The sequence below is a fragment of the Macaca mulatta genome, chromosome 13 (assembly GCF_049350105.2).
Source record: "Macaca mulatta isolate MMU2019108-1 chromosome 13, T2T-MMU8v2.0, whole genome shotgun sequence".
Taxonomy (NCBI): Eukaryota; Metazoa; Chordata; class Mammalia; order Primates; family Cercopithecidae; genus Macaca; species Macaca mulatta.
In genome coordinates this window covers 25,347,064-25,373,148 of record NC_133418.1, presented here as the reverse complement: position 1 = coordinate 25,373,148, position 26,085 = coordinate 25,347,064, and the positions used below count along the sequence as shown (strand labels likewise).

The 26,085-nt window shown below is 41.6% G+C and overlaps 2 protein-coding genes and 2 long non-coding RNA genes across 4 annotated transcripts in view; 2 read left to right on the top strand and 2 right to left on the bottom strand.

The window, feature by feature from the left end:
* The window catches only part of RPIA (ribose 5-phosphate isomerase A), a 53,596-nt gene extending 52,973 nt beyond the window's left edge, over nt 1–623 (top strand). Inside the window, 1 exon segment of the mRNA NM_001258126.1 lies at nt 367–623. Within this exon segment, the coding sequence (NP_001245055.1) occupies nt 367–464 (98 nt within the window). The 3' untranslated portion in view covers nt 465–623.
* Nucleotides 624–959: 336 nt separating this feature from the next.
* LOC144333722 (uncharacterized) lies at nt 960–6,679 on the bottom strand. The gene is made up of 2 exons (XR_013402661.1): nt 6,554–6,679; nt 960–5,786 (listed from the first exon to the last, which is right to left on the bottom strand). It is a non-coding gene; the product is annotated as an uncharacterized LOC144333722 (long non-coding RNA).
* A 980-nt stretch (nt 6,680–7,659) lies between these two features.
* Nucleotides 7,660–19,587, top strand: LOC701027 (uncharacterized). The gene is made up of 2 exons (XM_015112821.3): nt 7,660–13,332; nt 13,498–19,587. Exons 1-2 carry the CDS (start codon nt 13,174–13,176, stop codon nt 13,675–13,677), a joined length of 339 nt encoding a protein of 112 aa, XP_014968307.2. The 5' UTR covers nt 7,660–13,173; the 3' UTR covers nt 13,678–19,587.
* On the bottom strand, nt 19,584–24,454 carry LOC144333721 (uncharacterized). Its single transcript, XR_013402660.1, has 3 exons — nt 23,594–24,454; nt 23,122–23,207; nt 19,584–21,503 (listed from the first exon to the last, which is right to left on the bottom strand). It is a non-coding gene; the product is annotated as an uncharacterized LOC144333721 (long non-coding RNA).
* Nucleotides 24,455–26,085: the final 1,631 nt, after the last annotated feature.

Sequence of the window (26,085 nt, the reverse complement as noted above, 5' to 3'; positions counted from 1 at the left end):
TGGAGGATCTCTAGAGGATGACTTGCCATCCGATATGTCTGAAGGACAGAGACAAGCCAGCCCCTTGAAGTGCTTGACAATGACTGGCCCAGGCAGAGGGAACAGCATGAACAAAGGCCTCAGGGCAGGACAAAGCTTAGCATGTTTGGGTACAGAAAGAAGGCCAAAGTGGGAGGGGAAAAGGAGGTGGCAAGAAGAAATGAAGATAATCAGAATCTCTTTTCATTGCTGTGTGGGAGAGAAAGGCTTTAGATTTGTCATTCGTCCAATGCTGTGTATGACAGTTGCTTCTAGTGACCCTGCAGTCTTTGATTTTGCTTTAGGAGACTGAAACGTTAATGTTTCTTTCTGTCCTTTGTCCTGCAGGTGTGGTGGACACAGGCCTATTCATCAACATGGCTGAGAGAGTCTACTTTGGGATGCAGGATGGCTCAGTGAACATGAGGGAGAAGCCTTTCTGTTGACCCTGCAAGGAGCAGAGTGTGTTCACCTTGAGTCTCCAGCCCACAGCCAAGGTGAACGTACTTCTCCAGGAGCCTTTGCCTTAATGTATCTCTGCCAGGGTGGACAACTGGTGGCGGGGGGGGGCGGGGAGGGAGAGTGGGAGGGGAGTTAAATCGGTCTTATGAAGTATTGTTATTAAATGTCTTTTTAAAAAGAGAAATATAAACATATATTTTTACTATTAAAATATTCAGTTTTTTTAAATAAAGTAGAACTTGATTTCATGTTTTATATGAAATATTTACCAAAAAAAAAAAAAAAAAAGGGAGAGCTGAACTGTATTTAAAACCTTTGACTTGAGTCTGCTGGTAAAGCTTCTGAATATTGGGTTTGCTGAGAAATAAAAATCAAAACTTCTTTAAGCTGGTAAAGTGAGGGGCCCAGCCAGCAGTGATCTCCTGATGCCTTACTGGAAACTTTGTTTACTTGTCTGCTACCCTCTGTTTTGTTTTTAGTTAGTTTTCATTGTGAGCACACATAATACCTAGTTACATCTTAAGATCAGGTTTATAAAACTGTGGAGTGGAGCTGTATGGTATGGAATGACTTGGCATGTAAGCTATCAGGGAGAAAATGTGGTTATACTTTTGGTAAGATCTGGGGGTTTCTTCATATCCCTGCTGTTGGAAGCAGTTGACCAGAAATGTTTGCCAGTACTGCCAAAGCACTGCTGTGAAATGTGAAGTACTTTGTTGTTTTATTTTTAATGATTTTCTTTTTGTTAATATTTTTTTCTGTTCTTTTGTTATTACTTGCATGGTTTGGCGTCAGAAGTCCTTACCTCTTTATATTGTTTGCAGGTTTAAATAAAACAGTGTGGTGCCATTTTGACTCTTTTGTCTTTATTGTAGAATTTAAATTTAAATGGCCACAGAAGGAAAGCCAAGATGGGAGGGGAATCAGTTTTGCCCACCCAGCGTACATCAGATCTGTGATAAGGGGTGGAATTCACTCAAGAAATCTTGAACCAAAGAATAGGTTACTACTTTCATTATTTCTGGGAGAGCTGTCTTCCAGATATGTCAGTCAGTTATCTAAGGAAATACGCTGTAGCCTTTTGTCAGGCAAGGTATTAATTTTCTTCGTACATGAAGGGTAACACAGATGAACAAAAGTCACAAATTATCTCCACATTTTATATTAGTCAAACCTTCTTTAGTCATGGAAGCTGATATGCAGCAAAACAGGTAACCTGAATTTCCTCATTAGCACCCCCAACTCTGTAATCTGCAGACAATCTGCTTAATAAACAGCTCTCCAAAAAAGAGCCTCATAGACAGGGAAAGGAAAGGCCTGACCAGCTCAGTGAGCATTCTAGACAAGGCTCAAAGGAATCCATCCTGCTGTTAAAGGGTGTTGATGCTGAGAGCCCTGATTTCCCCTTGCTAACTTTGCACGATACTTGGAACAGTCATTTCCCTCATTTTACCCTCTATTTTGATGCTTCGGTAATAATGATCAGCCATGTTAGCATCTAAATTCTTGCTAAATCAAGTTGTAAAATAGAAGTTAATCAGGAGAGAAGGCATTAAAGATGCTTATTTCAGAATCCCTCTTCACTTTCAAGGTGCTCTTTAAAAATAGTTGCCTCACATATTGTTAGGAAACGTATTGTCAGGAGTGCTTTATTTTCTTTTAATTTGGGTCATAATTTTTGCACAAAACGGGCACTACAACTTAGCTGAGATCTCGATAGAACTAATTTTTGAAATAATCCTTTAAAGCTTTTGTGGCATGGATTAAATTTAGGAATAAAGATAAACAACAAAGTTAAGCCGAATTTCTGAAAAACACCTGCATGCACCACATCACATGTAAATGTTCTGTGGGTTTCACAGGCGTTTGCACCTGTGATGGATCTGAAGTTCCTTTGAATGTTGATGTTAGGTTTTCGTCTCTTGAAGAAAACAAAACACCTGCTCTGCTTTACACATGCAGCAAGGTACCTTTCGACTAAAGATTCTTCATTAAAACTCATTAAATGCGATCTTTCTGGGGAGTTAGATGGAAAAAACAATTTTTTTCATGTGACCCACATGCCAGTACATGTGATTAATGATGAATCTCAGGGACAAGGGTGAGCTGCAAGTTTGGTTTTTGAGAAATGGTTATAACCAAGGTAAGCAGTCACACTTCTGGAAGGTATCAAAGGAGCAAAATCACTCTGATTCGAATAAAATCGATTCAATTTGGTTTCAGCTACAACCTCTCATTAAGTTTTTATATTCTTCATTGATCAGACTGTTTGAACGCCCATCATGGGCCAATTCCTAGTGGGCACTAGTGGGAGGGAGAGGATGGGACACAGATGAGTAAGATCCTCCTGTGCTCCAGGGGCTTCCAGCCTGGTGAGCCTGGCAGGCACCTGGACAGAGGAATGGTGTAGTGGAGGAACACGGTGGGCAGGGGGGCAAGAGGTGAGTCATGTATGGAGAAAGTGGCTGACAGATGACTCTGGTGACAGCTTCCTACGTGCAGTCTTTGCCGGCTTTGACTCCATTAAAGCACTTCTCATTAAATAAGCCATCAGTTGACGGCGGAGAAAGAGGCCTGAATAGGATAAGTCACTTGTCACAGACAGAGCTAGTTAGTGACTGAGCCAGCCCTGGAACCCCTGGTCTTCAGGTTGGGGGTTTTGTAGTGTCTGGGAGGATACTCTTATGTTGGTCTCAAGAAGTGCCAGGGATGGTGTGTTGCAACTTTTTGTGGGAAAATTCTAATGGAGACAGGCAAGTTCCACAGAAGAGCTAAGTTTGGAGTAATCGTTCCAAGAAGCTATCTTTTATTTCAGGGGCAGGGCTTTGCTTTGATGTACTATTTTAATGGAACTGTTATATTTCAGTAGTTTCAAATTTTATCCTAAAGTGGCAAGGATAAAGGGGAAGCAGGGAGCTATCATATTGAACCTGAATGTGTGCCAGGCACTATTTGGGTTTTTGCCCTGTGAGCTCACAACATCTTTATGGTGTTTTTGTTCTTATAATCTGCTGAGTGAGAAACTGAGGCTTAGTTTAAGTAACTTGTTCAGGTCACCCACTGGAAAGCAGACCAACCAGACTTCTCTGGCTCTAGGCCTTGTTCCTACTTCAAGGTGGTTATAGGGCTTGGAATAGTTTGTGTTCCTTAATTGTGTCCATAAGTTGTAACTTGAGTGACAAGTAATTTGTTAAAGCACTGGAGTTAGTGAGTGGCTGGGTCATGTGTGTAGCTCATGGTTAATCCTATAATAATCCATTTCTGTCTTCTGATGCACTTTCTTTGTTAGGAGGAAGGAGGAGAACATTGCACATAGCGTTGGGTGGGCCACAGGAAAGTGCCCTTTGTAGGAGTCACCTTTCTTTGTCACCCTGGAATGGAACTTGACAACCGTTGGTTTCTGTCTCTCGTCTGTTTCCTTTCTTCCTCCTTTCTCCCTGTGATTTAGGCACAGTGGCTACCAGAGGCATTGCTAGCCTGCGAAGGGGCATTTATGGCTGAGGACTGTTAATTCCTTTTAGCCAAAGACCATTCAGGAACACACACAGTTGAACGAAGCTGGAGTCATTTACCCGTTGAATAAGGGAAATCACATGCCTTGGGAAGCTGCAGTTATCTTACCGTTAGGGTTTAGGCCCAAGGAAGCAGAGCTTAGCTCTGGATTGCATACCTTCAGGAAGCAGGGCTACCTCTATAACTGGGTATCTTAACAATTCTTACCTAGAAAGTAAGAAGAATGGGGTGAGCCTAAAGCTACCATTGGTAAAGAAGGGGCAGTTACTCGTTAATGATGGTGGCCAGTTTTTGTGATGTGGACAGTAGGTTTTGTCTGTGCAATTATGGTCTCGGTTTTGTCTTCATCGTGGTCACAGAGTGGCCTTGTCTGATGTTGATATTGGTGAAACTGTTCCACACGAGAACATCATGGCCTGGCTGTGGGTGCCAGGCCAGCTTGTAGCAACACTGAGACCTGACTGATAGAGCCACGCCAGCTCCCAGCCATCTCGGGCAACATCTCTGTCTCTGAAGATATGGCAGAAGCCCCTAGGATCCAGAGGGCCTGAGCATTCTCTAATCAACTCTTCCACCCTTTGACTAACTGATACTGAGTTTGTCAGTTCCTTTGACTAACTGATATTGAGCAGTTGTGTGTACCTGGCACTGGGGTGCAGGAGTCAGGTCCCACATACCCAAGATGTCACTCCAGCCCTCAGACTTCACTGGTGCCATGACAACCATTTTTTGTGACTTGCTTCTCCGATGCCTGACTTTGCTCACTTCCTGTTGCACCTGGTAGCTGAAGCTGCCAGATTTAGGATTGCATCAGCCTTCACTCTCCACTAACCCAGTAATCAGATGAGCTGCGGTTTTAAACATAGGTTCAGTGCCTTTGCTTTATTAGTAACTGCGTTGTATTGCAGCACAGCAAAACACTCCAATATAACCTAGTATTCAAATGTACCCAAGTTGGCCTCAGCAGATAAACATCTGTAATGGTGTTTGGAGAGGGATGGAAGTGTGACAGTGCACGTGGCCAGTGCAGACGAGGCAGAATCCAAAGAGGGAAGGAAAAGACTTCCCAGGAAAGGAAAGCCTGGTGTCTGCAGACAATGCATTAATTACATAGACAGATGAATAAATTCAGTGCTGAAACCCCATTCTATTATGTCTGATCACTGAGAACCATCGGCTCAGCAGCAAGGTGGGAGAGGAAGCAGCTCAGAATTGAAGTCCTGGCCGGCTGCATCTCTGTCGGGCTCAACGCAGTGGCAATAATATCTCTGAATGCTCCCTGATGGCAGAGAGAACACATTCTGAGAGTTCCCAGGTTTGGGGGTTTTCTAACTTGAGTTTCGAATAGGAAAAGGGCTGCATCCTCGTTTATTCCCGAACCTGTTCTTAGTGGACGGTGAGACCAGTTTCCAGTCACCAATGAGTTTATACGGTTCCAGGGCTTGATTCTCCGGGCTTAGCTGCATCTGGCCGCAGTTCCTCTGTACCAGTGATGCTGCCGCTGGTCTCTTTGTGAACCCAGGAGAAGCACTCACAAGGCGAGAGCCCAGTTCCTCTGTGCCAGTGATGCTGCCGCTGGTCTCCTTGTGAACCCAGGAGAAGCACTCACAAGGCGAGAGCCCAGTTCCTCTGTGCCAGTGATGCTGCCGCTGGTCTCCTTGTGAACCCAGGAGAAGCACTCACAAGGCGAGAGCCCACAAGGTGCTAGACCCAGAGCAGCACAGGTGTGAACAGGAACAGCACTGCCTGAGAGAAATGCCAGCCACATAATCTTCAATGTTCTAGTCTCCACACTGGAAAAGTGAAGAGAAACAGGTAAAACTAAGTTTAGTAAAATACTTTATTTAACACAAAATATCTAAAATATTACTATTTTCACACATAAGGAGTATTTCATGTTTTTTCTTTGTATGAAGTCTTCAAAATGCCACGTGTACTTAACTTTGGCACATCTCATTTTGAACTGTCTGCTTTCCCAGTGCTCCATGGTCACTCGTGGTGAGTGGCTATGGCATCAGAGAGCACACAGCTAGAATTCAAGGGGTACACGCATAGCCCCTGTTCTGGCTTATTTAAGGCTCTGATTTCTTGGAGCAAGTCTGGAGTTCTGTAGCCTTAACATGTTTCTAGAACTCACAGAGAGTTGAGTCTAGTGGAAAGCTACCCCAGGGAGGTCCACTCAGTACCCTCAGTTTGAACTGAAACCTTCATCTGTGCTTCCAGCAGATAAGCCCTTCATCAGGCACCAGGTCACTTAGTCCTGGTTAATTGACTGCCTGCTTGGCTCTCCCCAGCTGACCCCCAGTCTTATCTATGACCAGACCCTGAAAGGCAGGGACCAGCCCATGTCACCTCCTCTAGGAAGCCACCCTTGACTACCAAGCCCCCCAGCCTACCTCCCTTAGGACTCTCCACTTTCATTGTCTCTCTTTGTCTCTTCTCTGCCTCCTGCCGGGACTCTGAGCTCCTGGAGGCAGGACTGTGCCCTGAGGTCTCTGTCCCTGGGATACAGCACGGAGCCTGGCATAAAGCAAGTGCTTGGTGCATGTCACTGACTCACTTGAGAAAGGAGGTTGGGGCTGCTGGACACACCACTCACTAGCTGCTCACAGCCTCAGCTTCCTGGGACAGATGCCCATGAAGGTGGCACCGCTTGCTGCCTTCTGGGCCTTCCACTGTGGCCCGGCCACAGACTGGCATTCCTGCCAGGAGCCTGAACCAAATGGGGACAGACGTGTGTTTGTTTCATCCTCACCTATTTCCTGCTCCATCACCTCCCAGGCCCCAGAAATTCTCCCAGTAGGGTAGGGAGCAACCTTCTCTCAGGATTTCCCGGGAAGACTTTTCCCACCACCCTGCCGCCTCCCTCACCCCACCGGCACCCCTCGTCATCCTGAGACGCTCCACCGCCCTCGTACATAGGACAGACCACTAACAATTGTGCTGTCAGAGAGGACGGTGCTCAAATAAATACACCTCCCCCTCCACATCTCCCCCAACATCACTGGGGCAGAGAGAGAGTCCAGATGGGCTGTGTTGTGGGGAGGCTGGTTGGGGGGATCTGTGAATAGTGCCGAGGTGAAAAAGCAAAGCTCAAAGAATTCAGCCTTTTCTGAAAGAGGTCTGAAGATGAGTCCCAGACCCGTGATATTCGGTCCCTCTGGATGTGGAGCCCACTGAGGCTGTACTCTGGGACCCCGCTGGTATCTTCTAGGGAGAGTTTGTGGCCAGGGGACAGGAAGTGGTGCCATGGGGAGCTAGTGCTCTGGAATGTGGTACAAGGGTTGGCCCTGTCCAATGAGGTGGGCCCTGTGTGGGGCCTGAGCAGCCATCCATTCTGGCTGAGATGGGGGAGCCTGACCAGGTAGTGACTGAGGGACAGGTTGGCCTCTTCAGGAAGCAAAGAGGGGCCAAGGCTAGGGGCTGGCTGGCAGGGATGGACAAGGCAGGTGAAGGGCTGGAAAGAGATGAGGGGGCAAAGGCCAGGGTCCTCGAGCTCTTCCCCACTAGGGCCCTTTGCCCTGAGTGTTATTAGTCTGGACAACACTCTAGGAGCCTCTCCTGACTCCCACAGATCTGCCCTGCCCTGCCCAGGGGAAGGCTCTCCGGGGAGAAAGCTCCTGGGAATGGCGGAGAGAGCCAGCACTTCTACTGGCAAGGCTCCTTATCTGGGGCTCACCCTGGGTCCAGTGGGTCAGACTACCCGGGCCTCTCTGTTAGGCTCCATGCCAGCAGCCGGTGGCTCCTTCAGGGCAGCCGTCAATTCTGTGGACCCCTCCGAGTGGGCTGACCTTCTGACAGTGTGCTTGGTTGTCTGTCTTGGCCGAGCGGAGAGAGGCCACTGGTTCAGGGACAGCTGCTCATGGTCCTGCTGGACGGCCAGGGAAAGACCCGGGCTGGAAGTTCCGACAGGGGCCGGAGTGGCCAGGGATGAGGGGCCAGGCCAGGTGGTTCCCCACGTCTCTCTGCTGTGTGGTGTGGGCTCCCTCCGTGACTGGGTGTTTGCTAGGTTCTGGCAGGGGAGGACTTGGAGGGAGGCTGGGATGTTAGGAGAGAAGTGGGGGAAAACTTCCTGCTGCCTTTTCCAGGTCTTGCCATTGTCTTTCCAGAATCAGCAGCAGCAGCTGGAGATGAGGGTCCCAGTGCCCTTTCTTTAGGGTGACCACTGTCTCCCAGCACCCACACTGGTCTGAGCACTGGCAAGGCAGGGACAGCTTCATCTATAGGTTTGAGCATCAGTGTCGCTGCCCTTCTGTCCCTGATTCTGGGGGTGGGCGGCAGCTGCTGTGAGCGCTTATTATTCTCTGGATTGTTCAGTGGCCTCTTTCTGTTCATCCAGCCTTCCAACGACTGTGTCAACAAGTCCCTGTGTTGAATCCCCTCCGTGTGAAGCACCTGTCATGGTTTCTGTTTCCTACTGGATCGTGACAGGCACAGCACCGTTACAGATTTGCTTGGCTGTTCTCTATCGCCCTCATTACGCATCAGGCTCCATAGGTAGGGGCCATGTCTGTCTTGTTTATTTTTGTATCGCCAGTGTTTGGCAGAGAGAGAGAGTAGGTGCTCAGCTTGAATGAATACTTGGGATTTAATTTTTTGAAATGTTTTCTAGAGATAGGATCTCACTTTACGGCCTAGGTGGGCCTTAAATGCCTAGCCTCAAGCAATCCTCCCATCCAAAGTGCTGGGATTACAGGTGTGAACCATTATGGCTTCAGTTCTTAATGCTGGTTAACAATCCACTAAATGGAGTTACAGTCCATGAATGAGTCTCACTCACAGTTTGTCAGTCCCAGGGCTGGGGGAACTGGTGGAGGCTTGGCCAACATGGTGAAATCCCCATCTCTACTAAAAATACAAAAAATTAGCTGGGTGTGGTAGCGGCCACCTGTAATCCCAGCTACTTGAGAGGGTGAAGCTGGAGAATTGCTTGAACGCAGGAGACAGAGGTTGCAGTAAGCCAAGATCGTGCCATTGCACTCCAGCCCAGGTGACAAGGGCAAAACTCAGTCTCAAAAAAAAAAAAAAGCTCAAGTGACACACAGAAAGTGATATGGTTTGGCTGTGTCCCCACCCAAATCTCATCTTTAATTGTAACTACCACCATTCTCATAGGTCGTGGAGGAACCTGGTGGGAGGTGATTGAATTATGGGGGCAGGTCTTTCCTGCACTGGTCTTGTGATAGTGAATGAGTCTCATGAGATCTGATAGTTTTAAAAATGGGAGTTTGGTTTTCTGTGGATGGTGTGGGGTGGGGAGATGGGGTGACGGTTCAATGGGATAGACGACTGGGTGTGGGGGTGAATGGGGTGGGGGACAGGGGCACAGAGGTGAGGGGGGCGAATCCTGTCACCAAAGGGGCTGGACCTTCTTCCCTGGCAGGCTCAGCTGCACCTGGGATGTGGAAACCTTGGCGGGGGCGAGCACCCAGGCCAGTTTCATGAGCAGCAAAACAGAAACAAAACTTTAGCTGGTTTCCAATCGCTCAGCATGCTGCTGCTTTATAAATCATTTTAAAGTGATTTCATTAATAAAATTCAGCATGTACAACGTTTTATTTTTAATGTACACATTTTAAAGCATAATGTTACATGCATTATGGAAAGGTGCATAGTGAGAGAAATCATTTCCATAATATATCAACTTCCTGGCTAAAAATTCTTTGGATAAAATCCAATATTTATTTTATATCAATAGACACCTATGTCAATATGGTTTTCACTGAGGGACCTTAGAGGGAAACTTTGAAGTGGGAAGGTGGTCTGTGTTCTTGAACAGAAAGACACATTTTTCTAAAGCTCTGAGCTCTTTCTGTGTTTTTAAATTTTACATAATCCAAATAAAGTTATCAGAGTGTTAAAATTACTCGTGCTGTCTTTTACTATTGTGATGACAGTAACAAAACTTTTGAAATGGAGTCAGAAAGACTTGCCTTTCTAGATATGAAAATGTGCTTAATTTCCACAAGTTATTTACTAACAGCTGAAACAACAAATCAGTGAATGGAACAGGTTAGAAAATCCAGGAACACCCCAATATGTGTAAGAATTTATTAGGTTGGTGCAAAAGCAATTGCGGTTTTTGCCGCAATTAAAAGTAATGGCAAAACCGCAATTGTGTTTGCACCAATCTAATAGAATTCGATAATGGTGACATTTCATATTAGTAGGAAAAGGTGAATTACTGATAAATGAAGTGCCTGCTAACTATTTGGAGAAAACTGGTTAGATTTTTATGTCACAGAAATAAGTTCGTTATGGAATGTAGATTAAACATTTTAAATGCACAAAATAAGAAAGGTAACAGAAAAAACACAAATGCCTACTTATATTGATACATGTTTATATTCCTACAAATATCACAAGCACACATTCTGAAGGTCGATTTAGCAAAATAAAAAATTAAAACCTGTTTATAAGAAAAAAATTAACAAAAGACAGTATGTATATATACATATTAGATAAAAAAGTGATTTTCATTTTACAGAGAATTGTTCAAATCAATAAGAACTCATTTAAAATAGAGCAAAACATTTTTTTTTTCAGATATTCAAGCAACCTATGCACATATGAAAAAATGTTTAGTGCTCCTGGGAGGAGAAGTTATTTAAGTTAAAAAAGGAGGCCGGGCGTGGTGGCTCACGCTCGTAATCCCAGCACTTTGGGAGGCCGAGGTGGGTGGATCACGAGGTCAGGAGATCAAGACCATCCTGGCTAACACGGTGAAACCCCATCTCTACTAAAAATACAAAAAATTAAAGATCATGCCACTGCACTCCAGCCTGGGCAATAGAGCAAGACTCCATCTAAAAAAAAAAAAAAAAAAAAAAAGGAATGAAATACTGAAACACTGTTTTCTATCCACAAGTTTGTGAGGGTAAAGAGTAGCAGTACATATACTGCTGTTTAAAGTTTACGTTTCTGATGACTTTTCAAATAGAAAATTTGTTGGTAAGTATTACACTTTAAAATAATGTATGTGCCCTTCACCCATCAATTCCATTATACTAAAATATCTCTAGGAAATAGAGATACATGCAATTTATTTTTCTCAGCACTGCTTAAAATAGCAATGTATTTGGAAAACCCCTTATAATGGATTTTATAAATTTTATAAATTTACCAATAAATTTCACTGCATCCATAGGATGGGACAATAGGGGACCTTTGCAGCTGTCAGTAGATACAGATGTATGATGAGGTGTGAAGATGTACTTTGATGATACATATACACAGTCTATGGTGTTTGTAAGCCAAATATGTGTACAAAATATAGCATTTCTTCTTTTCTGGAAGGTATATTGTGATTTTTTTCTTATCTGTGATGTGTAAATGATCAGTATGTTTAAAACTTCTAGTAAATGTTTTTTATTAATGAAATTATCCTTGGGAAAAGAGGAAATATAAATCTTGCACAGAAAAAATAATTGTCACTTTCTATTTCATTTTATTATTTATTTGTTTGTTTGCTTATTTTTGAGACGGCGTCTCGCCCTGTTGCCAGCCTGGAGTTCAGTGGCATGATCTCAGCTCACTGCAACCTCTGCCTCCCAGGTTCAAGTGATTCTCCCACCTCAGCCTCCTGAGTAGCTGGGATTACAGGTGTGCGCCACCATGCCTGGCTAATTCTTGTATATTTTAGTAGAGATGGGGTTTCACCATGTTGGCCAGGCTGGTCTCAAACTCCTGACCTCAGGTGATCCCCCCGCCTCTGCCTCCCAAAGTGCTGGGATTACAGGTGTGAGCCACTGTGCCTGGCCTTATTTTTATTTTTTTTTTTATTGGTATCTTCTGTGAACTTTTAGCCTCTTCAGAGGTAGAGGGAATATTTTTATATGTGCTTGATTATTTTATTATGCATAGATTTTAGTGGACAAATATGTTTTTATTATAGTTTTATTACATATATGCAAACAATTTTAAATTAATCATTTTAGTTTACCAGTGTCCTCATGAAAATGAAAACGAGCAAATATAAGTGATTATCACTATTCCAAAAGCACTGCTTTAATTTATAGTTTTTTTCATAATAAACTCCCCAATTGTATGTATGCATTCTTTCAATCCAGTTATTCATCAAGCATGATCTGAATACCTATTATGTAGCAGACACTTTCTACCATCTCTCAGGACTCTTCCACCCTTAACAACTTCATGTTTAGCTGCCCAGCCTGAGCAAGCTGAGAGATTTAAAATGGAAGCATTAGGACTGAATCCCAATTGGATCTTTTATTCCTTTTTCTTTTTTTTTTGAAACAAAAGCAATTCTGAAGTTAGAAAATAGTAAAAGATAACCTTTAACTGACCTTTCAAAAACTTACGACAGTCTCAAATTTACTATTAATCATTGCAAATACCTAATTTATATAACATTCTATAGGTATTGAAAAAAAATGAGCCATACCCATTCATTTGAATACTGAGTTTTCTTTGGATTATTCTTTTTTGAAAATTGAAGTAAGAATTACTTTGCTTTAAAAATTTGTTGTTTTTATTTTTGCCTTCTATTTCCACAGTACTTTATTTAGGTGCCAATTATATGAGTAGAACTGCCTGTTCTATGTACTTAATGTAAGGCATCATGGATTGGGTGATGCCACATTACTTTATATATCAATAAGATAATGTTTAAAATGTTGCCAGTTATAATTGTAATATATAATGAATTGTAAACAGTATCCTAATGTCAGGAGATGCTACTATATAAGAGAATAGTGAGAAAATGAGCATCTGAGAATGATGGAAATACAATGATACATCTAATCTTTAATGGATACCTCAATATAGATATGATTGTATCATTTTACTTAATTAGAATGTCTTTATAAGAAGTAATATCTAAAAATTATTGAGCTGTTATTTGTGTTAGGAAGTGTTCTAAATGCTGTACATGGATTCTTATGTAAGCATCACTGCAGTGTTCTGTGGGATAGCTACTATTCTCTCATATATTTTATTGATAAGGAAATTGAAGCAAAGAAAGGCTAAATAATAGCTAAGCGACAGAGCTGAAAGTAAATTTTAAGCCCCAATTAAACTGAATCCAAAAGTCAAGCTTTTTCTATTAAATAGCCTGCTCTTTCATTAATGTGGTGAGTAATAAGCACTAACAAAGGTTGTACTTTCTTCACAAGAAAATTAAATATTTGTTTTGAAGACAGAGAAATAACACGCTAATTAATGCTTACAGTTACCTGTTTTAAAAAGTCCTGTCACTCTCACAGGACTGCCCTACATTTGGCCTGTGCCACTGGCCAACTGGAAGTCATATCTCTCCTGGTGTCCAGAAGATGTGAGCTTAACTTCTACGACCGTGAATGCAGGACACCCCTCGTCAAGGTATATAGTAGCCGACTCTTTGAGCATAAGATGGATTTGGTTTAAGTACATAGAATAAAAAGAACTTATCTCATTGGATGCCACTGTATAACTAGTTAGTAAATCATATGGAGTGTTTATTTTGATTTTTCAGTATTTGCATGTTTCTCGGTCTAATACTGACAGGCTGTACAACTGAGGCAGGAGGCTTGTGCAACTATTCTGCTGAAAAATGGTGCCGATCCAAATATTATGGATTTCTATGGAAGGACTGCTCTACACTATGCTGTGTATAATGAAGATACATCCATGATAGAAAAAATTCTTTTACATGATACAGATATTGAAGAATGCAGCAAGGTATAGATCAACCAACGTTATTTTCAAACTATCTGAAATACGTTTATTTTAACGTTGACACATGTTAGAGTCTATTTTTCATATTTGGAAGCTCAAATATTCCTTGAATGAAAATACTTTGAAATGCCTTAACTGTCTAAGATTTTACTTTAAATACTGGAACTTTTAAAGAAGCATTATAGGGTACAGCTTTTTTTCATGCACTTATGGTAAATAATTATAAAAACAAATGAATTACAATAAATTTATAATTCATGACAACTGAATTTGGGAAAGGGAATAGTTAAGTGGTTTTCCACTAAGTTACTTTTTTTCTAATCAGTGTGAAGTGACACAGGAAAGTAAAATTTGCCCTTATTAATAGGCTTTATTTTAAATTTCAAAGAAAATTAAAGCATTTCACAATAAATGTCCTTCTTGCTGCTATTGACAAGTATTGTATGTGAAGGTGATTTCATTTGAAAGTGATTCCTCTGTGGAAAGGCTTAAGCGGGAAAAATGAAGAAAAGGAGAGCAACCAGAAATGCACAAGCTAATTTGGAAATTAGGTAATGAGGGAAAATACTGTGGAGAGGGTTTTTGTGTGTTTTGTGGTTTGTTTTCTATTTATATGTTGAGACAAGGATCTCTTCAGTTTTGGGGATAATTATTCTTACTTTAGGCAAGAGTTTATGAGTTACAAAATTGCCTGGGGATCAGTTTTGGTAGGACTCTGAGGAAACCAGGTTGGCAGTGAATAGAGGCGATGAAGTGGCACACAGTTCAGCAGAGAGAAGAACACACAATTAATGGATATTATTCAATTCTGGCAGAAACAGCCACTTAGATAAGCATCTAAACTCTACTCTCAAGTCCACAATGTCTTGATGGGCAGGTGGGAGATAAGGAGCTTATAAATAGTAAAATCAAGTTGGATTTTGAGTTTACTAGTCTCTTCTCTACCCCTACCCAGGAAAAGTAAATGGAGTTTTCAGTGAACGGCTCTATCTTTTGCTCTTTCCTCTTTTCGGCCAAATCCCAAATGATAAAGGGCATTTGCCATGTGGGTGAGAGATGAGACTGAAGTGATTATCAACTGTGCTAGTCCACAGTTAGAATTGTGCATGACAGTAACCTGGGGAAATTAAAAGCAAATCTCTAAGTCTAGGATATCCCCTGATGATTTTAATATAGTAAATCTAATATTTACTATTAAATATTACTGGACATGTATGTTGTAAAATATTTCCTTGAAGCTGGGCATGGTGGTGCCAGAGCAACAGAATAAGACACTGTCTCTAACAACAACAACAACAACAACAACAACAACAACAATAACAAATTTCTTGAGACACTGATAGGCTGCTGGTTAAGAACTACTGAATAGATAAGTGTATGGTAAATTCCCATATCTCAAAAACGTAAAAAATCTGTAGAAGAGTTGGATGATAGGCGCTGCTTCCTTTAAATTTCTCCTTTCCAATAATATTAGCCTGACTTTTATCTGTCTCTACTTCTGTGGTTGGGAAGTTAAAAGGACTATTATTTGCAGTATCTATCAGCTGAAAAATAACACCTTTTCTTTGCCACCATCACTTATTCACTGCCATTCATAGGGTCGTTAGAAATTTACTATTGGGTACTCTTTCAATAAGTAGAGACTGACTCTTTCAGGACTTTGAGTCTCTTTGTTATCATTCTGGTGATTAGGTCAATACATCATTATTAAAAGCAGGGTTCTCTCAATTCTAATAGTAAAAAATTCTAAACCTTTTTTTAAAGCTGAAGCTCTATTATGGACTGCCTCAGTATGTCAGTTAAGTACATAGAACTATGGCATAATCAGGATAGCAGTTTTAAACGCTGAAAACCATGAAGTTAATAAGAATACGGAGAACACATATAGGGCATTATTAGAGCTTTAATTGATAAGCCATTGTATTTTTGTTTCTGATTTATATTTTACCTAAAATAAAAAAATTAGGTAACAATATGGAAACTAGAATAGTAATTTAATATTATTTTAATAATATAGTTGCAGGAGTCCTATGAACTAATTATCCATTTGATGAACAGTCTGGGAAAATTAAACATAAATTATAAATGCATGCATGTTGTAAAAGTGCTTAAAGTGGGTATTATGACTCTTAGTAACAATTTTTATTGCATTCTTGGGCCTGTTTTGGAAAAAAAAATCTGAAACTAAAGAAAGGAAGTATTTTACATGAAAATACTTGCTTTATATATAATCGCTTGGAGACATATCCATAGCAAATATAAAAATACAAGGTCTATAGTCTAAATGTGTCCCATACATATGTTTAGTTTGCCTCTATAAATTGTCTCAACATGGAAGGTTTAGGAGACTCACGCACAGATCTGGATTCCAGGCTTCTCTTCAAGAATCCAATCTGGTGTCCCTTGAGCCTATCTCACGTTTAGGATGCTGTGCAGAGGTTGCCCCTTTCTATGAGGCGTGTGGTCTCCGTTCTGCTACTGTGCCTACCTAGGTACTTCCTCAGGTCATCTCCCTTGCCTCTGTAGGGATGACTTTACAAGCCCTGTTTTATAGTATATTTTAGTAAATATTTCAAGGTTTTCAAGACATTTTATATTTATTTAAATATAGAGTCTATATTTTATATAAATCCCTTAGTAATGTGGTTGAACTTTTGAATTTAGATGGTGGTGTTTTTATAAACTATTTTTCTTTATATATACCATAAATAATCATCTTCCCATTAGAATGCATGTAAGCTTTTTAAGGTGAATAATGGTATAGTTGCATAGGTTATGCATATTGTAGACAACATGGTATTTTTCTGTTCAGCTTTGCCTCCTAAACATGCAAGTAATTGGCCGGGCACAGTGGCTCACGCCTGTAATCCCAGCACTTCCAGGAGGCCGAAGCGGGCGGATCACGAGGTCAGGAGACTGAGACCATCCTGGCTAACACAGTGAAACCCCCTCTCTACTAAAAATACAAAAAATTAGCTGGGTATGGTGGCACATGCCTGTAGTTCCAGCTACTCGGGAGGCTGAGGCAGGAGAATGGCGTGAACCCGGGGGGAGGAGTTCGCAGTGAGCCGAGACCCCGCCACTGCACTCCAGCCTGGGCGACAGAGTGAGGCTCCGTCTCAAAAAATAAATAAATAAATAAATAAATAAATAAATAAGAAACAAATAAATACAAGATGCAAGTAATTTAGCGGCTTTCATTATGCTATAAATAATTCATATAGGTCATTATTAGAGCTTTAATTGATAAGCCATTGTATTTTTATTTCTGATTTATATTTTACCTAAAATAAAAAAATTTAAGTAAGAATTAATATGGAAACTAGAATACAAATTTTTAAAGGAGTTATGTACCAGGGTCCTAAGATTATAATTACATAAATCTTTGCACCAGGGTCCTAAGATTGTAATCGAGAATAACATTTCATACAGAGCTTTCTGACAGCTAAGATAAAAATATTGCTAGAAAAAGCCCATGGACTATTTAATAACAAGCAGTGAAAGTTCATTTGAAGCCTATCTCTATTAATTCAGAGCCCAGCTATCTGAATTAAAAAGAGATAGGCTTCAAATGAACTGTCAATCGTGTCAGATTCTCAGATGACAATGTCAGGCCCTCCATGGGATATTCTGCAGCCATTAAAGAAGTAAGGTAGATTTATGGGTAAAAAGAAAGTATACCAAGACATGGATGCCTTCTCTCACCACTCCTATTCAACATAGTATTGGAAGTTCTAGCCAGGACAATCAGGCAAGAGAAATAGATAAAGAGTATTCAAATAGGAAGAGAGGAAGTCAAACTATCCCTGTTTGCAGATGACATGTCCTATATTTAGAAAACCCCATCATCTCAGCCCAAAAGCTTCTTAAGCTGATAAGCAACTTCAGCAAAGTCTCAACTTACAAAATCAATGCGCAAAAATCACTGGCATTCCTTTATGCCAACAACAGGCAAGCAGAGAGCCAAACCATAAATGAAGTCCCATTCACAATTGCCACACAAAGAATAAAATACCTAGGAATACAGATAACAAGGGAAGTGAAGGACCTCCTTGAGAAGAACTACAAACCACTGCTCAAGGAAATCAGAGAGGAAACAAACAAATGGAAAAACATTTTATGCTCATAGATAGGAAGAATCAATATCATGAAAATGACTGTACTGCACAAAGTAATTTATAGATTCAATGCTATTCCCATTAAACTACCATTGACATTCTTCAAAAAATTAGAAAAGACTATTTTAAAATTCATACAGAACTGAAAAAAAAAAAAAAAACAAAAAAACAGCCCAAATAGTGAAGACAATCCTAACAAAAGGAAAAAAGCTGGAAGCATCATGTTACCCAACTCCAAACTATACTACAGAGCCACAGTAACCAAAACAGCATGGTACTGGTATAAAAACAAACACATAGACCAATGAACAGAATAGAGAACTCAGAAATAAGACTGCACACCTACAACCATCTGATCTTCAACAATCCTGACACAAACAAGCAATGGGAAAAGGACTCCCTATTTAATAAATGGTGCTGGGAGAACTGGCTAGCCATATGTGGAAAATTGTAACCCCCTTCCTTAAACCTTATACAAAAATCAACTCAAGATGAATTAAAGACTTAAATGTAAAATCCAAAACTAAAAACCCTAGAAGAAAATCTAGTCAATCCCATTTAGGACATAGGCAGAGGCAAATATTTCATGACAAAAATACCAAAAACAATTGCAACAAAAGCAAAAATGGACAAATGGGATCTAATTAAACTTAAGAGCTTCTACACAGCAATAGAAACTATCACCAGAGTGAACAGACAACCTACAGAATGGGGAAAAATTTTTGCAATCTTTCCACCTGATGAAGGTCTAATATCCAAGGTCTACAAGGAACCTAAACAAATTTACAAGGAAAAAAAAAAACATTAAAAATGGGCAAAGGACATGAACAGATACTTCTCAAAAGAAGACATTTTTGCAGCCAACAAATATATGAAGAAAAGCTCAACGTCACTGATCATTTGAGAAATGCAAATAAAAAACCCCAATGAGATACTATCTCATGCCAGTCAGAATGGCAATTATTAAAATATCCAGAAACAACAGATGTGGGAGAAGTTTCAAAGAAAAAGGAATGCTTTTATATGTGTTGGTGCAAGTATAAATTAGTTTAACCATTGTGAAAGACAGTGTGGCGATTCCTCAAAGATCTGGAAGCAAAACTATCATTTGACCCAGCAATTCCATTACTGGGTATATACCCAAAGCAGCATAAATCATCATATTATAAAGATACATGCATGTGTACATTCACTGCAGCACTATTCACAATAGCAAAGACATGGAATCAATCCAAATGCCCATCAATAATAGACTGGATAAAGAAGATGTCGTACATATACTCCATGGAATACCATGCAGCCATAAAAAGGAACAAGATCATGACCTTTGCAGGGACATGGTTGGAGCTGGAACCCATTATCCTCAACAAACTAATTCAGGAACAGAAAACCAAATACCTCATGTTCTCATTTACAAGTGGGAGCTGAACGATGAGAACACAAGGACATATGGGCGGGAAACAACACACAATGGGACCTGTCACGGGGATAGGGAGGGAGAGCATCAGGAAGAACAGCTAATAGATGCTGGGCTTAATACCTAGGTAATGGGTTGATCTATACAGCAAACCACTATGACACACATTTACCTATGTAACAAACCTGCACATTCCACACGTGTACCTCTAAACTTAAAATAAGTTGAAAAAAAAGTGCACAACAGACTTCATGCTTCCATTTCTGCCTGTAATTTGAAAGGTGATATATGCATGCATACGTTTGAGTATATGAAGAGAGTATTTCTGGAAGAAATGTAATAAACAGTGACTTTGTCTCTTTGAATAGAACCTGGGGATATGGGTCTGAGGTGGGATTTTCTTTTCCAGGACCAGATTTTTAATTTGTATGTACTTTACTTATAAATTAGAACAAAAAAACTAGTTAAAGGTGTTCTAGGATTACTCTTACCTCTGAGAGAGGTGGTGTAGAGCAGGGGACTTAGAGAGTCTGAGGAGAGAAGAAACAGATAATCTCTTTGTCCTTCTTTCTTCCAAGGAAGCTCAGGGCTTGTGTATCCCCAGACTCCTGTGGTTTTGGCACCTCAGCTGGACTATGGTTCAGTAAGCTCTTCTGGGCCTACCTGGAACTGAACTACCATTTGTAAAGTCTTTCTATGGGGAAAACGCAACAGTGTTCCAGAGAACATACTAAACCAAACTGCCTCCACCCATTCTTTCTCAATTTTTTGTCTATTAGCTTCCCTAAAAAAAGAAAAAAAAAAAGACTTCAGATTGAACCCAGGAGACCTGAGCCATCCATAATTCTAACTCATTTCCTCAGAAATGACAGAAACACTATGTGCATTTCTGTGCTTGGCTACCTTCTGGATTTTTTGTTTGCTTTATTTCTTTGAGAAGATACTCTCTGTTTTGCACTTTCTTTTCTAACTACTTCTGTGGTTTTATTTTGAGGAAAGTTGTTGCTTTTTCCTTGTTTGCATGCCTGGCAGAGAGCGACAGGCATTTGGTACATCTGTTGTACGGAATTTGGTGGATCTGTTGACTTGGTAAATTAAGGTGTGGACACCAAAGCAGATAGGTTACTATAAGTTGTCATAGGTAAGACTTTGGTCTGAGAAGACACTGTAGAGGAGATTTGAATCTAGCACAGCGCTTCTCAATTGTGGCATTATTGACCTGATTCTTTGCTGAGATACTGAGATGATTCTTTGTTGTGGGCCACTGTCCTGTGTGTTACAGGCACTTTAGCAGCATCCCTGGCCCCTACCCACTAAGTGCCAATAAGAACCGCCAGTTGTGACAATTTTAAAAAATGTCTCTAGGTGGTGCCAAATGTCCCCTAGGAGCAAAACCATCCTGATTGACAATCACCAGTTTAGAGTGATTTCGGATTTGCTATTCAGGGTCCAGAAATTGGTCTCTATATTGACATAACTCTTCAAATCCTGGAAACGTAGAGGTGTAACCCAGCTAAATCTTCTGACAACTTACATAGTGTCTTTGTGAAGAATTGGAAAAGGTACCTGGATGAATTAGAAAAGGGCTAGATAAGGAAGGTTAGGCTGATTTTCTTTCCTATTTCTCCTCTCCTTTTATTCCTGCTGTGGATATGAGGCGCTCTAAGTCAAGGGTCTTGCTGTGTTGATAGAGAACAGATTCTTGGAGACAGTAACCAGGTAGAAGGATGAAATGCAGACTTGATGGCTTTACCATTAAATCAGCTGTAGTATGGTCACTTCCAAATAGTGTATCAAGAAAACATTTCTGATTAATATGGATAAGGAAATTGTCCTTGCTAAGAATGCATTCATTTAACAAATGTTTATTGAGGACCTACTATGTACTAGGAGGAAAAATGCTTCCCTCTACCTCTTCATCCCCTTCTTTCTGCCTATTCTATTTCTGTGAGCTTGGTATTATTTATTTTACATTCTTCAGAGTGTCTTACTAGCACAAATTCTTCTTTTCCCTCCCCCTTAATGTACTTGATTTCTGAAGGGTCAATTGCAATTAAAAGGAAGAGGAGTGATGAGAGGGATGGCCTGAGTTTTCACAATGTTCCTTAGCCATATGTCAGGGCTCCATGAGTGCACACCATGCTGGACTGCATTCTGGAGGCCCTCCTTGGCTCTGACTGTATAAGTTAGCTTACATTGTGCTAGCACATCAGCTGCAAGGCAGTTTGTAGAATCTGCCTCCCCAGAGGTCTTCAGAAATAGAAAAAGATGCCAATCTCCATGATGGTTTCAGTGCAGTCCTGATGATTAGAAGGAACAGGTTAGATTTTTCTGTAAAGGTTTCATACAGTCTTGAGTGCTCTTAGATGGATGAGTTTGCTTTTTGGTGCAGGAGGGAGGGATGTAAAGTGACACCCTGTGAACTTACTGGCGTATCACTACACACATCCTGGGTATTTATATTTATATAAATACATATTATTAAATTATATTAATTTAATTTATTAAATACATATTATATTTATTATATTTTATATATACACAATTATATATATAACTTATATATATAATTACTTAAATACATATTATATATATGTATTTATTTTGAGATGGAGTCTTTCTCTGTCACCCAGGCTGGAGTGCAGCGGTGCAATCTCAGCTCACTGCAACCTCTGCCTTCCGGGTTCAAGCAATTCTCCTGCCTCAGCCTCCCAAGGAGTTGAAATTATAGAAGCCTGCCACCACACCCAGCTAATTTTTGTATTTTTAGTAGAAACAGGGTTTGCCATATTGGCCAGGCTGGTCTTGAACTCCTGACCTGAAGTGATCTGCCCACCTCAGCCTCCCAAAGTGCTGGGATTACAGTTGTGAGCCACTGCTCCTGGCCCATCCTGGATAAATAGAGAGTAAAACATACTGTTTTCATGCTTTTAATGTTTTTAAAGTACTTAGTTGTGCCATGTGAGGGAGGTAGGGCCTTTCTTTAGGTCCCTATGGCACAGAGGAGTCAGCGAGGCACAGCATCATTTAATTATCAGAGTGGCAGCCTGGCTTACACAGAGCAGAGATGGTGTTCCTGGATGTCTGCTCTCCGAGTGCATGCTCTTTTCTCTTGACCCTATTACTTCTTTGTGTTTGTGGTTTTTGCTCTGTTTCATAGAGTTCAGACATTTGATTTGGAGCCATAATATTTTACAGCTATAACAATTTGGGGGACATATTTAGTATAAGTATGTCCCATATAACTTTTATACCAGGCATTCTATATGTTATCTGGCAATCCTGGCCCCAGGGCAACCCTATGTGAGAAACGTATAGGTCCATTTTACATGTGAGGGAACTGAGGCTCAAAGAGGTTAAACAACTTTCCCACGGTAACATCTGAGATGGAACGGCAGGCAGCTGACTCCAAAGCCCCCCCAACATGGCCTTTGCGTGTCTGGGAGATGGAGCTCCAGGTGGAACTGGTTAAGGGGGTGAATCCATTGGCTGGGAGATGTCATGAGTTTGAGACTGTATTGGGAGCACGTGGCACATGGTGGCCATCAAGCAATTTTTAGTCTCTCTCTCCCTTCTTCACCTCCATCAAATTGGAAATTTCCTTGAGACCCTGCACGCAGAGAGTCCTCTACACACACGTTGAATTGCAGCCCTCATAGGAAAGCAGAAGGAAGAAGGATGATGTTGGAGAAGATCCCTGCCATTTGATTTACTACGACAGTCTGAGGCCTCAGACAGCTCAGAGCAAAGAGACCCTGGAATGCAGCCCCAGATCCCTGGAAGAGACTTTACGGGTGCCACATTGGAGAGTGGAGAGTGAGGGAGATTATCTCAAAGAAGAGGAGGAGAGATTATTAGAGACCCTGCAAACTTGAAAATTCAGGATGGGTAGGACTTGGGGAGGAAAAAAAATCTTACCTTTACAATAGCTTCCAGGACCACAAATTTAAGGACTCTCTACTCAGTATTTCCTTGCCTCTTGTCTGTATCACCAAGATAACACACTGCAAACGTGGGAAAGGAGTTAGAACCATGGGAAGAAACGTGATGTGATCAGAACCCATCTCCCCCAACCCCCGCCACCGAGGGCAGGCGCTCAGCAGGGCACCTCTCTCTGAGTTAGCAGCATCAGGAAGCCTGCCCTGGAAGCCACTGGCTGCAGGATGAGGCTACCAGCCTCCACCAGGGACATCTGGAAGCCACTGGCTGCAGGATGAGGCTACCAGCCTCCACCAGGGACATCTGAAAGCCACTCTTGCTGGCTTCTGTGGAGGCCAAGGGCAGCCTTCCTAGCAGGCTCTTCAACCTCTCTGAAGGCTGTTGGGGCCCATCCTACTCTCAGGGGACCTGGGCAGGAAGCATCAGCTGATTGTGCTCCTGGGTCACTCACGGATGGCCATTTTCATGCCCCAAAATGAATGCGAAGAGAAGAAATCCTAGCCTCTGCCAAGCACTATCATCCAGCCTTGCAGCATGAGTACGTCCAAGGGGCCTGATGAGCAGCACCTGGTCTCCCACTGGCTCAGACACTTGAAGCTACCGAATTTACATGTAATTAAAGACTCGAGTGCAGACCGCGTTTGAAAATAGACACTTGGTTAGAGATAGGACGCCCTCCTCCTCAGATGGTTTTGTTTTGCTTTTCCTCTGCATATGGGCCTTACAATTTGCCAAAGGAAAGGTTACAGGGGCCACAGTTTTGTTTGGAGATGAGAAAGCTCAAGAATGACCTAACTACTGTCTTCAAATATGCAGAGACATTTATTACAAGGAGGGAACAGCTGGCTGTTTTCTTCTTAAACTGCAAGAAAAGGCAGCTCAGTTGAAATCCTAAAGACCTTCACACACGGCCCTCCACACTCAGCCCTTCCCCAGGGCACCTTGCACATAGGAAGCACTTCTTGCCATAAAACCCAGGACTGCCTGCCTTTGAGAAGGAAGCTTAGGTCTTGACCATGATTGAGGAAGGAGGCCCCAGTATCTATTTTAGAGAAGTCTAGTAGGTTCTGCCTGGTGACTGGCGGCCAGGACACTGACTTTATGGCAGAGGTGTAATTATTTTAAAAAATTAAGGATCCTCAGTGAGGGAGGCCTTATTCATGTCAGGGCCCTTTGTGTGGCTGATAGGTGGGGCGTCAAAGCTCTGGCACAGACGTGGCTGAGCTGAACTCCTCTGAATAATAGAGGTTGGGAACATGGAAGCCTACAGCTGTGAGAAAGTCCAGGAGGAGATGGGAGAAGCTTTTACCCGTCCAGAAGAGGGGGCAGCCGAAGGAAGGAGGAAGGAGGGAAATGGGTGGTCCAGTGTAGGCACAGAAGGTTCCAAACAGGCTGCGCCTGCGCAGGACCACCTACTTCCCTCCTTTCAGCTGCCCCTCCTCTGGACAGGTAAAAGCACTTCCGTGTTTTCAGTGGCATGGAGGGAGCCCGAGAAGAGCAAACATTGACATCACCACCGCTGCCCACAGCAGTGAGACCACGGGCACGGTTTAAAAGGGTCATATCCTGGTACATGATTTCAGACACCCCAGGGAGAGGTGCCTCTACTACACAGCTCCTGGCCTGGTCTCAGACTAGACCATAAGCTCCCTCATTTTTGTATCCCCAGTGCCAAAAACTATGCCTGGCACTTGAAGGCACTTAATACATATTTTTGGCTTTGTTGACTAGTTTAATTAACTCATTAGTGATGCAAAGTTCTAACTGCATATTTACAGATATTTATGTATGCACCACATTATGGGTGGTGAGAAGTAGGAATTCAAAGAGAAAAAATCATACTTTCCCTCCCCAAAATGTTTATAAAGCCACCAAGAAGACAAGACATAGACACATCAAATATAAATAAAATATAAAACGGTGTACCCTGACGTGCCAAATATGTGTTCACAGAAACAAAGTTCCTCTTGCCAAACTCCTATGGTCTAAAGCAGTTTTTCCTAAAACATACTCTTCAGAATACCAGTTTCTCAGGGTGTCAATGTGAGGAAAACTTTGATGGTCAGATGAGTTCAGGGCTGGATTAGGCTGATTTCTTTACCAGAGGGTTTCTTGAAGACTTAAAGAAATCTGTATTGAGATATAATTTGTACAGTATAAAATTCACCCACTTTAAGTAAATAATTTGTGGCTTTTAGTATAGAGTTGTGCAGCCATCCCAATATCACTGCAGAACATTTCCATCACCACCCAAAACACCTCATGCTGTTTGTAGCCATTTCCCATCCCCTTCCTTCCTGGCCCCTGAAAACCAATAATTTACCTCCTGCCTCTATAGAGTTGCCTATTCTGGACATTTCACATAGATGGAATCATTTACTGTGTGACCTTCTGAGAACAGCTTCTTTCATTTAACTTAATGTTTTCAAAGTTCATCCACATTATTGCATGTATGCACTGATGGACATTCGGGTTGTTTTCACTTTTTGGCTGTCATAAATAACATTCTTATAAACATTCATGAGCAAGTTTTATTTAACCTATGTTTTCAGTTCTCTTGGGTCTATACAGAGGAGTGGAATTGCTGGGTCATATAGTAATTCTGCATTTAGCTTTCAGAGGAACTGCCAGACTCTTTTCCAAAGCAACTGCATGATTTTACATTTCCACCAGCAATGTACATGAGTTCCAATTTCCCTACACTCTTGCCATCCCTTATTATTGTCTGTCTTTTTTACTACAACCATCCCAGTGGGTGTAAAGTATTATCTATTGTGGTTTTGATTTGTGTTTCCCTAATACTAATTGTTTTGAACATCTTTTCATGGGTTTCACAAATCTTCAAAAGAGGACACAGTGGGCAGCAGTTCCTAAATGCACTGGACCATGGAACCAAACTTGCAAAAGGCAGCTTCTGGAATGCAAGTCCACACCCGAAAACTG